The sequence below is a fragment of the Bombus pyrosoma genome, linkage group LG1, assembly GCF_014825855.1.
Source record: "Bombus pyrosoma isolate SC7728 linkage group LG1, ASM1482585v1, whole genome shotgun sequence".
NCBI classification, from domain to species: Eukaryota; Metazoa; Arthropoda; class Insecta; order Hymenoptera; family Apidae; genus Bombus; species Bombus pyrosoma.
In genome coordinates this window covers 8,265,122-8,279,166 of record NC_057770.1, presented here as the reverse complement: position 1 = coordinate 8,279,166, position 14,045 = coordinate 8,265,122, and the positions used below count along the sequence as shown (strand labels likewise).

Here is a 14,045-nt window from a genome sequence, read left to right as displayed (position 1 = left end):
CCGCACTCGATGGTTAATCCCAGTTTCGGATCGGTCTATCGAAGCCAATTTCACCGTACCGTCCGGTTATCGCTATATACGTGTGTGTGTATGTGTGTTCGTGTGAAGCATGCTTACAGGACACGTGATCATTTTCACGTTCGCGCCGATTCGGTGTCGTTGGTCGAGTTTACGCTGTAAATCTCAAACAAATTTTCTCTCGAGCTCGGCCACTTTTAAGTTGGCATTTTTGCAATTTATCGGTAGAGTTGCTGCGACGCGGCTCACGCACGCAGCCCGTGGCTCATTTCCTAAGGGATATAGAATTTTCGTTCTGTAGCAATTCCAACCAATTTACTATTCATGCTGTTTCGATGTACGCTTAGCCGCGAGCTGTTGTGATACGGGCAACCAATCAAAAACTCTCGTCGAAACAACCGACTGGCCAGCCGTCGGCGCAACAAGCAGAGACCTAGGTTCATCCCCTACAGGCCAAGCTGGATTGTTGGAAAACGAATGAGAGAATGAGACGACGAGAGAAAGAGAGAGAGAGAGAGAGAGAGAGAAATAGGGAAATAGAAAGTTAGAGGGAGAATGCAGTGGTAAGAGGGTAGGGGTTTCCCTCAAATGGAGGGTGCACTCGTCTCTGTTGTTGGTAGGCCGTTTCGTTTGTTGACGTTTCATCCGAGCACCGCAGGTATTTCACCCACAGGCACGCATGTGTGAGCACAGTGCGATGTACACTTAGCATACACCGATGCCGCGCGCTCGCGCTGCTAGAGAAAAGAGCACTTGACTCACCCCTTAGGCTATAAAAGTAATTATCGCCGGTTGTTAACGATTTAGCGTGCGTGCGCTTTCGAGATCGCCTTTCGACGTTGCCTCGAAACATAACCCACGGATAGCGATATTATGACGAGTGGTATTACCTATGACGAGCAAAAAAAGAAAAAATGATATTGATGTCGAAGTGGTTTTAACGGGAATCGTTATTCTACACGTTCGTACGAACAAGGCGCATTTACGTGTGTAAACAAGCAATGAAATGATTTTCTTTCGCTTTACGTTTTCTTCGGTTATCCGTGTACTTGTTAATTCTTCTTTCGAGACAATCGTCAATTTTCTTTGACAGTTTTAGGCTATTTTGAAAACGTTATAAAACGACCTTTAACTCGAAGTACGTTTATTTTCATCGTTTTAATTCTACAGACATATTGAAGGAAATGAATGTCGAAGAAAAAGCTAATTATCTAAAACATTTTTCACATTTATATGTTACGTCAATGATGTTATGCATAAAATAAATGAATATATTATGTTTACATATCTTCAGCAAACTTTAAAAACTGCATACTGCTAAGTATTTGAAGAACAGCACTTTTAATTAACACTTTTTACAAATTTAATTCAAATGTACATAGGATATTTCTTCTGGTTAAGTACACATTATAATTTACAACAATAATTAATTCATCATCCTTCTCCTATCTCTTTTATTATTTCCATGTTACAATTCTTACGACGTAGACGCGGTAATACATCTATTACAGAGATTCCTCTATAAATAGAATAACCTAATTAATCGAAATCGAAGCGTCCTTCAACGCGTTAACAATTGAACAGTTGTCTTTGAAAAGTAAATTGGAGCCGGAAGAACCGGGAAATTTCCAAAGTAAATCCACTTTGGGACAAGCTAGGACAAAGAAGAGCATTCAGTTGAAGACATACTTGGATTTAAGTTGATATTTCAATCGCTCCTACAGATCTATATATACCGCTTCAGAGTGTAGCGTTTAAAACGTAAGAGATGCTGAATGGCGACTAAAATTCTTGAAAACGCCCTGACCCAATTTTTCCTCCTTGGACGCACACGTCGCGAGTGTGCAATAATAATAAAAAAAAAATCCGCTGATTCGGCTGCCTTTGCTGACCGCCGCGCAGGTGTTAAGCTTGCGATAGGTCAGCGAAGACGTGCAAGTGGGTGGTACGATCGTACGAGGGAGAAAGGGATAATGGAACGTTTGAAATTACGCTTTGGTATAAACTACGATAATTCACCGATGAAAAGACGGATTAACGTTAAACAAGAACCGTTTTAAAGGAGATAGTTTCTTTCCTATTGGACAGATAATTACTTGCAATTGCTTTTAGACGCGTTTCATTCGTATTTTAATTTGAGGTCAGGATAATAATATTCTCTGTTGGTAATAGAATAAAACCCATGTGCCTATAAATGTTGTTTCGTATAGACGGCTAGCGTATCAATAGAATTTTGGCGTTCATGATGAGAAATAGAGTTTCCAAAGAATTTTAGGTCCAGCGTTCCAAATACGATACTACCCAAATATTCTTATTGCGACTAAATATTCAAAGTTTCTATTTAGCGAGAAAGTTCAAGAACGGTGCGTAATTTAATATTAAGCGTGCTCGAGCACTTTCCAAGTGGTCCCCAACTTCTTGGATTTCCGAACTCGATTCTACCTTCGATCGTGAGAAAAGCGCCGACAACTGCCTTGTAATAGAAGCTCGATGTACAGTATCGCGTTAAAGTTTGCACTACGATAAAGCAAAGGTAGACAGAGATCTGTATACGAATGCGGTGAAAAAATCGCCGAAACAAATGTGCGTGAAGCGTGACTGGGACATTTATTTAATTTAGTTACCGAAGCTTGAATTTTGCGTTAGATAAATAGGGTAAAATCGTTATGTAAATATACGCATAAATTTGTTCAGTATATTCTAAATACTTTTGTCTAATTGGAAATTTTAAAAAGGAAATTATTATTTAAAGAAAAAATATAAACGGGCATCGAAAAAATCTTCCAGACAGAAGAGCAGTAATTAATGGTGCGTTGATTTTTAATTGCAATTTTTGTTAATGTCCATATTGTTATATCCACGGATTACTTACAACTTCGCATTGTTTTCAACTGTTTCTTTCTACTAGAGGCATGCGTAACACAAATGTAATTATCGCTATCTCATCTTACACTTTTTATTTATTAAATTATAACTATGCACTAAAATTTGAAACTGTATCCTTATTATATTTATCAAAGTTGGGTCGATCTTTTCTGGAAAACGAGGAATTAGATATAACTGTAGGAAGCGAAAATATTACACTTGAAATATGAAGAATAAAAATCAAATCTTTGCCGATAACAAATACCGGATTCTGTACGATATTATCGTATAGCTTCCTGTCCGTATTATGAATAAAACGAAAAGCCTTGGCAATACTTAACTGATAGTTTATTAACCACGTAATTGTGGAAGTGTCAGAACGTGATGTCGATCGATGGAGCGAAAAGACATGGAATAAGGGACAATTACGACGTCAGTAGATGACATATAGATGGCACGTACATCTTATTTTGCAATATCCTTTGAATTTAATTTCCTAGCGTAGTGAGTCGACAGCCTTTTACGTTTCTGTTGTTTCGATATTCGTAATATAAACCATTTAATATACTTACGCCAGTTGTCTTCCTTTGAAACGTCATCATTCCAATCAAAAGTCTTCGATCACACGAATGACAATTGCTTTTGTATAGTTTCGAATCGTATACTTTTTCCATCGAAATAGTAGTTCGTACGTTATACGCTCAATACAAAATTCCTAGGAAATTCAACGCTCTTTCTCAAAATTGTAAAAACTTAACAATTCAGTTTCTTCCACTAAAAACGCTAGAAACTGAATTATTAATTTCACTCGGTTAATTTCACAGGTTGCAAGAGAAATCAGGGGATGAAGGATCGATTCAAAGGAAGCGATGGATTCTGGTGTCTCGTTCTCTTGAACGATGGTACGGTTGTACCTAGAAGTCGATGGCACGCATTCGATACTGGTCGTATTCAAGCAGAATACGGCTACGGGTTTCGTGGAACGACGTATCCCTCGTACGCGCGAGCTCTTGCGCACTTTAGTGTCGGGAAGCACGCCGCCAATTTCCAACACGACTCAACACTTAACCGTAGCAAACGGACTGGCCCGCTTATTCAACGCCACCACGTCGGCTTTACGTCACCGTTGATGGACTGGTGTTCCGGTGCGTTAATGTTGCGTTAAGCCTGCGTTCGCAAATCCATTCGCGTGTGTGTACCATCTATACGCACTATTAGCCTTATATCGGCGATGAAAATTGGTCAGATGAATTGGCGTTAATTTCCTTCGAACCTTCCGTGTATTCGCTGCTTTACAGTCTCGGTTTTATAGGCGTATATTCAGGTCTGGATAGCTAACTGCCCACGCGATCCGCTGAAGAAACGCGGCGAAGTGGAAGAAAGACGGGTTAATTATGTGTTGTTATTTACGGTCTATAAAGACGAAATTCATTGGTTCTTTTTCGTTCGTTTACGATACTCCTGTTCTTCTTCCTCCTCCCTTTCTACTCTTTCTCTCGTATTTTTCCGCCTTTGCTTGTTCTCGTGCAACTTTGTGCGAGTTTGTAAATTTTCCAACGCATACATTAGGTTGCTGCACACGAAACAAACGATTTCACGAACGCGTGAAGTCATTCAGAATTTAGTGATTAACAATGTTGTTACGTAATATTAAGCGGATGCGAAAGTTGTGCCAGTTTCTGAGTTATTTACCGGTATCGTCGTGTTCTCTTTAATAAATTATGACGAACATAAATAGAAATTAAATTTCTATACGATAACGATAGATGTCACAGTTCATATATTTCTTTTGTTGGGTCGATAAAAATATAAATTTGCATAAACATGTGTGCTTATTAAACTTATTAATTATTAAACATTGATATTTACATGTGATGTTAGTTTTATGTAATTTATTACATTTTTAATACCAATGGATATCAAAACCCTCGTATAATTTCCTCGCGTTACGATATTACCTACTCGTAATGTTGCATCCCCCGATAATACAGTTGATACAATTACTAACAATTAGTAACTTAATCGTGTTTGATATGGTTGGTGGTATGATGTATTCTATTATTCTGCTACTATAGTTCATCATATTGACTATATCGATTTGTCAAATGTACTTAATTTTCTAATTTAGGATCGTTTCAATTTCTGAATATTACAGTTCCACGTAATTGACTTTTGTTAAGAAATACTTGGTATAATGGAAATTATATGAGTGATACACGATAATTGTAATGTAACTGTAATACGACTGTCATTAATTTCATATGCTTGCTTTCTCTTATTTTGTATTTCGCTTCCAATTGCTAATTGAAAATTGATAATTATTCATTGTCTAAAATTTATGATATAATATGTTCGTGGTATATTTTTTTGTGCGATAAGTGTTCTACACAATAGTTTAGCAGAAATTACGATACAGATTCTTTTGGTTCCTATCATTTGGACATAAATATTTTATATTTACTCACTTGTACACACATGATTATTAAATTGCTAGTATTAAATTATTTAACATATATATATATATATATATATATATTATGAAATCACACAGTATATACATGTGTATCAATTACATAAGAACCTAGGATATTTAATTGAAACAGTTTAATCCTACTTTTAAAACGCGACCATACGCGAATTAGTTTATTGGTATTAAAATAATTTGAAACTTTTCGACTTGACCTGCCGAATTTAGATCAAAGTTATTAAAAGGGTAATAACGATGATGAAAGTTCTGTGAAACACAAAGAAAGTACATTTAGACCTAATACCGGTATTTTTAAAAAGAAGCTTCGTCTTCGAGCTCTCGTTACTTCCGCTGGCTTTTAATACGGTATGGCAAGTTTCAGTTTTATATCTTTTGCGATAAGTTTCGTTTCAGAGATTAAAAGTCGGAAAATGAAAGAACGTCGTTGATTCTTTTAAAGAGTAGCGATGCGAAATCGACAGCAGTCATGGTTTGGTTACGAACGATTCAGAGTCGGCGGCGATACAAACTTTCGACATTAACCCAAGCCCAAGTTAGTCTCTTTCACACGCCAGCAATCGTATTTTTGCCTGACCGCAAAATTATCTAATTGCTGGGGCTATAAAATATTGACCTAGTTGCTGACGAACTTCGGGACTCTCTCAAATTAAATGCTACTTTGCCCCAACTGTGCTGTCTCTAATTTCTCCCTTCTTTCTTTTTCTTTTATGCTATTACGACTACAAAAGGATTCCGTGCAACATATTACTTCTATTTCTCCTACGTACCACCTAACGTACGTGGTATAAACGTTGTTAATTCATTCTATTACATAAACGAAGATTTTAAGAATTATTTCATTTCTTCCTTCGCCGTAATTCGATGGAATATTAAACGCTAAACGTCTGCTAACGCGATGGATTTAAATGAGGCAGCCTTTTATTGAATTAAACAATTATCCGAAACGACGTGTGCTAGCGCATCGCGAAATAACTTTCTATTCGAACGTTATGTTACTGGTTCACCTTTTCTTTCCTTTAGCCGTGCTTCAGAAAAATGTGAAATTCTTCGCGTATAAGCTACGAGACGTAATATTGCATTGTCTGGTGGAGCGGTTGTTCCATTAAAAGCACTCACCTCGGCATTGAACTGCGCTATTTAAGCGCATGCATTATATTGAGACTATTTACTGTCTCGAGTGTTCTTGTTGTTATGGAGTAACGAGCTTTAAGCCAGCGACTCTCGCGAAAAGGTTCAGATAAATAATAAATTGCAATAATAAACCGATCCAATATTAAGGTTGAATGTCACGAGAGTCACTTCATAGCAATCTCAACACTACGTGGATCGCGTTTGTTTATCAATAAACTGTAATTAACACGATTAATGACAGTACAGCGAAACGTCAACGAAAGTTATTCTTGTATCATTTAACTAATTTTTTTAGCGATGATTGAAACACGTAAGAATCACACAGCAACGATTTGTACAAACTTGCTGCGTTTTGTCATGTCAAAATGCTTCATACTATTTTCATTATATCCTTTATTTCGATACTCGACAATTGGTAATTAAATTAAAAAAAAAGTTAAAAAGAATTTGTTGAAATATTGGTTTTAAAGAAGCCATTGAAAGATATAGCTGAACTGAATAACAATCAGATTGGTAACCGGATAAACTTTTAACGTTTATATGCTGGTCTCGTGCGTGTCAGAATTTCTCACTTGCGCGAGGTAAGATAAGGCTTGATAAATGAATAAATGAGCCTTATGATAAGAGACATTAGAAAAAGTGAGAAATGGAAAGTGATAAATGAAATTCCAAGAAATAGAAAAGCGACAGTGGCAGGAACACACAAGAATTGTCAAGAAAAAGATGTCTTAAAGTTCGAGAACGTTAACATTTCGCGATTTTTATTTATAATCGAGTCGACTTTGTTTTTCTCATATACCTGGAATTTAGTTCTGTAACGAACTTCTAAAAGTTAGCTGCTACTGATACATTTTGAAATAAAAATAAGCTAAATTTATTATATGTCAATTTTGTATAAAGGTTTACGAGCATCACGTTAGGATCTGCTGGTTTATATCTGTTTTAAACATTGTACTGACGAATCAAAGTTATTCAGATATCTACGAATGCGCAAATGTATTATTTGCTCGTAAGAATCTCATCAATAGAAATTTGACGAAATAAGGCTCGTATATGGAAATATAAATCTAACCATATTGTGTGAAAATGAGTGGTCATTGACATTATAAAAGAAATTCTGTTTAGCCAGCGCCAAGTTGCTTGCTCGAATCTCGAAGGTTTTGTTAAAACTCGAAAGGTTGCCAGCAAGATTTCAAATGCTTTGGATTAAACGACGGGCTACCCGGCTACGGTTGACCTTGGCCCATATTTCGAAGCTTCAATTTTTTCAGATTTTACTGCTGATAAATATCGTGAAGACGGGAATAAACTTTTCGAAAAATTACAAACTTTTTGGGAATTATATAACTTCACCTGTCCCAAAAATGTTGCAACACTTCTGACATCGTTTTTTTAGACGCGAAGAACATCAATTTCCAGTAGAGCATATTAAATGGACTTACAATTGTCTCTGTACTTCGTTACTAGCTCTAACGTATCAAAAAATCATATATCGTACTCCAAATGTACAAAAAAATTTCACAATAATGTTTAGATATAGCATATACATGTACGTTTAAAATGATGATGCAGAAAATGGTACAAGTTCTTTGTAAAAGACGTAGGAAAGTGGGCTGAATACAGAGACGCGTTTTACAGTAGAATATTACCCCGATAATACGGACATTAATACTACTGACATCCACGTGTCGGACATGTGCCACTCCCCGGGAACGGCTACATTGTAAATTAAATATACGATATGCAGAATGTAATTAATATAATTGAAAATAAATAGATACCAATAGAAGCTATCTTGCCAAAAGTAGCCGCACGTTGCTAATAATTAGGAAAACAGAAAATCGATACTTGCTGCTTCCAGTATCAATTGAAAAGGGTCAATTCGATTGGATTATTAGAAAGGAAATTTCACGAAAATAATTTACATTTTACATTTCATCGCATTGTTTCACCGAGCTACGATTTAATTTCATTTGCTGGCACATATAAATAAAATAGCACGACGCGGTAGAACAAATGAATTTTTAGCTACGTATGTGTATAGTAGACGAGGGGAGAAATTTCATTAACGAGTAATCATTTTTCCTGATGCGAGATTTAGAAGAGCCAGCCAACGAATATTAAGCGTCGAAAGGTGGTCGGCAAGAAAGTATTCTCTGTGAATTTGGCCTATGCAAATACGGGTGAACGGTCCCGGTAGGACGAGACGGCGAGCCCTAGCTCGTCTAGTGAAAAAGTTTGGACGCTTCGCGACGAATACTAATTAAAGACTTGCGGAATGAAATTAGTTAGTAGAGGGGTCGGAGGTGACTACCAGGCTGGACGATGGGAGTCCCTGGGTCGACGACGAAGAGCCGCTTATGATAATATAATAATACTTACTTGGGTCTTGGAGTGCTACCTCCAAGCTCATTATGCGTTTAGTTCATAACTTCAATTGGATTCTTACTATCCTGCCTCGACTTGGAGCTTTATACTTTCATCGGGTCCTTGTCTTTAACAGTGCTAATTATCAAGCTAATGACGATTATGCCAACGAACGCGTAAATCACCCGTTGCCCTATATCTCGAGCCACGGTGAGGCAGCAATTCGTACAATTCCTTTCAATTAATTTGGAAATACCCTCTTGTGCGGAGTTGGCTATTGTTGCCGTGAAATTGTTTTTTCAGTTCCAATGAAGTTAACTAACAATGAAGCTTTGCAGATTATGTAATTGCACTCTTTATTTCTTGATTTATAGAAATTGTCTAATGAATTTGATAAGTATTGCTTTAAGAGATAGAATTATTTGTTATCAGTTCGTGGCGGAAGAATTATAAAAAAATATCAAAAAATAATGAAACAACATGTTCGATATTTTCAGTAAAATGAATGTTACGTAAAAAGATAACTTTATATCGCATCGTAATGATAAATTATACCTCTTTTCCGTATCGTTTAATATAAAAGTTTTGATTTTAAAGGCAGAATTCAGTTAACAATATTATTCACATGTTTGCACAAGAAAACTTCATAGCAAAACTTAAAGTAGATCAATTGGCACCGGAATACATTAGATCAGTTTAATTATTTTAAATATAGTTATCTATTAGTACAGAAGAACGGAACTAATATAAATAGCATTGCTTAAATTAAAAATTAAATAAAAAATAAAATTGCTTAAATTAAATTATAGATGCATATAAATACCAACGTAATAATTTTCCTACAACGCGATAATTATGGTACGAGAAAATATTGAATAAATTATCGAATATATAAACGATACGAACTTTAATCTAAAATATATTCTCTGTATAAAGCTTGAGAAGGTATTTCACGTTGCAACGCAAGTTAGATCCGAACGATCAACTTATTAAGGTCGCGTGTTTAGGTCGCGAAAAAACAACGTCTTTATGTTCCCAAGGCATAAAATCGGATCTTGTCGTTGGTAAACATAAAAGTACACGTGAACAATATACGCCAACTTATTCGAGTAAACGAAAACAAAAAGGCGTGATAAAATAGCATGAATGAGTGGCTCGCATTAATTGTAGACACGCGGGCTTCTATTATAACCCGTTGCGCTCTTTTTCCTCTCCTCTCCTTTTTTTTAAATATTTCCACCTGTTTACGTAGGCCACGTTACGCGCTGTGTCACCGTGAAGCATTATTTTTCTTCTTTGTTTCGTCATCGATCCACACTATACGTTGCATTCATCCGTTTTAAGGTTATATTATCTATTCACATACGAGACGTTCCAATAAAAAAACATTAAACAAAACAGAAAGCAAAAAAATTACGTTAACGCAACATTTCATTTATAATTTCTTTTTAGTCGATTTATATTATTGAACCCTATTTGATCCACATTGTAATTACGAAGAGGGATTTGTAAAATTTGCTCAATAATATTTATGTTTCTATTCTTTCTTCTACGTAGATTCTACAGTTTGGAGAAATTGAAATAAATACTCTGTAAACATTTGTTCCGAAATTACAGAAGCTTTCCTCGTACCTCCAATTTGTATTCCGCTATATCTATTATCCTACAACGCTTTTTCGAACTTGTACAATAATAACTTATTTTGTTTACGTTCGATCGCTATTGCATTTCTTCTGAAAAATGATTAATTTTTAACAATAATTTCCCGTCTTGCTATTTTTATATAAAAGAGAGGTTATTTTAAAAATCGGTAAATGACGATACAAATATATTTGAGAGCGCGAATGTCTGGAAAGTGATTCAGACAACATCAATAAACGCGGCTTTGGCTGTTTACCAGTGAATAATGATGACAATAAAGTAAACTGACGGACGGTCGTTAAAAATGAGGATGGACAAGATGACTCTATTTGAGATTCACAATAAACGCGGCTGTTCACCGGTGAATAACGATGATGACAAAGCAAACTGACGAACGGTCATTAAAAAATGAGGATGATCAAGGTAATTCTATTTGAGATTAATAATAAACGTGGCTGTCGCGTAAAAGTGACGAACGATCATCAAAAATGAGAATGAACACGGATTATTCAATTCGAGGTTCGCAAGACTGATGTTCGCGCCTCGTGACGATTCTCCCTTTCTCGTGCGCGTTGTTTCGCGAAGGAACAAAAATGTCGAAATCCGTGTCGCGGTATCGATTAACAAACCCTCGAACAGGTCGGAACGTCACCATCGCCTTTGCGGAGCAATCGTTCGTGGTGAAACCGTTTTAAGCTCTCCCGAATGACGTGGTGAAAGCTTTCTCTAGCGGACCAACCGACTGGACCTAATCGAATTCCGGCTGCGTCGGCGAAAATTCCGCGCTCGTGAAGGGCCACCGCGATATTTAATTTCCCTTTGCCGCTTTCGTATGCACGACAGACCGTCTTAAGAGTGACGCTACTTCAACGGTTTCACTGAAAAACTACTATCTTCAAATTCCATTCTCCTTCTTTTTCAATTATATATTTCTATTTGTTTCTTTGCTCGTTTAAATATATTTTCAGGTATCCAAAATGATCAATTTCGCGAATTCATTGCTTCATAACAAAATCTTAATCTTGAATAACTATCGAACACAGTTTCTACGAACATTTTCGTGTAGGAATATCGACATCTGTTTTTTAAATGTATATGTATACGTCACATACGTGTAGATAGAAGTTGAGTGTGTTATATGTGTACGTATCCCTGTGCCATTTTTCCTATCTCAAAAGATGTGTACGTATAAACCATGATATATCAGAAATGGATATGTATCTTTCCCTGGATTCTCGATTGTATGATTCGTTTATTGCAACGGCAATCATGCACCACTGTTGTGTACAATAAAGATCTGAAAAAGTTACATGTACGTCAATACTCACCTTCGGATTTTGGTGCAGGGGGTTTGCGAGTCGCCCAATTCGTTCGAATACTCCTGCTACCGAGCCATTGTCCATTCATGGCACCGATGGCACTTTCCGCTTCCTGAAACAATGCAAGCAAAATTGTATCTTGAAACTAGAAAACGTTACGAAACTATACTTGATATAAAGCAACGATGATAGCTTAGTACAATAATACATAACTATATTCTATATGGTAAAAATTATTTCAGATTAATTTATAAAATATCAATATACCAAAAATTTGTATGTGATTTTGTAAACTATTCGAAGACAGATTCAATCGTCGAATTAAAAAAAATTTTCTTTTTAGACAGCAATTAAATGGATACACGTTGTTACGCGGTTAACTACGAATGCGTTATAGTCATCATTTTTCGCCAACGGTGCAGCGGGTTATTCAATATTAAAGTGCCACCTTTCTATTAATGACATCATCTAAAATTAACGGTTCTATCTTGTTTCACAAATTTTTCAGCGTCCTTAAAAATGTGCCTCTCTCAACCAGTGCTTGCGTTGCAAATTGGTTCAGTTGTAGACAACCGGTGACCAGCCACGTTCTACGTACATGGTATATTCAACACATAGTCGTGATTTAAAATTTTAGTTACAATGGTATTTAGTCGCGATAAGTTTAATGTTTATATTAATTTGATATAATATTGGAGTTAAAAATGTTATATAATTATTATATCAGCTTATCTAGTTCTAATCAATCTTCTTATCTGTCTGCTATCTCCTAATGAATTCAGTTCCATTTTTACATTTCATACTTCCTTACCAAATTAATACAAATAATTCAATCTAAGTAATTAAAAATTGATCTAACAGGATTTTAAACACTGTGGGACTTTATTCTACAGTTTCATAAGATAGAAGTACGGTCGGATTCATGAAATTTGTAAGTAATTGAAGGATTAAAATTCACTAGCTGATTTCCAATAATCCACCGTCAAACGAATTTAAAGTAAGGGTAGTTGGCAAGTTTGCATTAGTCTTTACTATTTCAGTATAAAACAAATCTTGCCTCAATAAAATTCGATAGTTTCATTAACTAGATTTATCAATTAAATCAGAATCAATTCATTATTTCATTTCTAAAGGTTTGATGCTATATAAATTCTGAAAGCGATGTAACTTTGAATTCTTACATGTTACATATTTTTATACATCGCAGTTTTGTAAAAATCCTGCAGAAATCAGTTTATTGCCTACTGTATTTCATACGTATACCAAATATGTATTACGATATGCCGATGCGGCGATTACATTTTTCTGAAACATTATCGAATGTTTACACAGCCTATAAAGGAGAAGTCACGAAGTAAGTGTGTTGCCTTGCGTTAAAAAAGAGATCGAGAACTGGAATAAACAAAAAGGTGAAACGTTACGACCAACAGCTAGAGGCCGTAACTCGCAGTATACAAGATGGTAGCCGTAACTTTTATTTACTACTGCTCTGGTTTTAGAAGCATAGCTCGAGTGGATTGAGAAAAGTGGTCTATTACTGTTCTCTGCATGGAACAGACGTAATAAATATATATGTACATATATATCACTTACGCTAAATGTACATGTATATGTATACATAGCCATCGAATGGAAATAGAAATAGTTAGCACGACAATTGTCGATGCAATAGATCTACTTTCCTTTTTCCAGCTTACATTCACAATATCGTGTTATTTTTACTTTTTGTGATAAATTCTAATAATTCTTCCATCGTAAATATTTTTTCCATCTTCTATATCTACATTTTAAACGATGCTAGCATGTTTACCATTACAATTGTTAGATATAAAGATCAGAAAGTACATTTATCTGAACTTTATTTGTCAGAATGAAATTCTACTTAATAAATTAACTGAATTCATACAGACTGAATCCACTTATTTGACTCCTATTATGTGTGAACGAAAAATAATAGGTGAGAAAATTGGTGAAATCCTATTTATTCTTATTTATTTCTCACGAGTTCAGATAAATGGAATTCTATCGTATTAGGAAGCACGTGTTAAAAGGAATTGTTATCTCAAATATAGTAAGAGTTTTAATCTTTCTAAGAGAGAACCATTCACAAATGCAATACAGTGTAGAGAATAAAGAATTTATTGCAGATGGTATTAGAAATTTGAGACCATGGAGTCGTTCCTTTCTCCATGATGTTTCTCGATGCGGGTGAACTT

General features: G+C 35.6%; 1 protein-coding gene across 14 annotated transcripts in view; it reads right to left on the bottom strand.

Annotated features, from left to right (window-relative positions):
• The window catches only part of LOC122571105 (nucleolysin TIAR), a 582,639-nt gene that overhangs the window by 50,649 nt on the left and 517,945 nt on the right, over positions 1 to 14,045 (bottom strand). For all 14 annotated transcript variants that reach the window (XM_043734405.1, XM_043734425.1, XM_043734455.1 and 11 more), the window contains one exon: positions 11,839 to 11,941. In XM_043734405.1, coding sequence (XP_043590340.1) covers positions 11,839 to 11,941 — 103 coding nt within the window. The remainder of the gene's footprint in view (positions 1 to 11,838; positions 11,942 to 14,045) is intronic.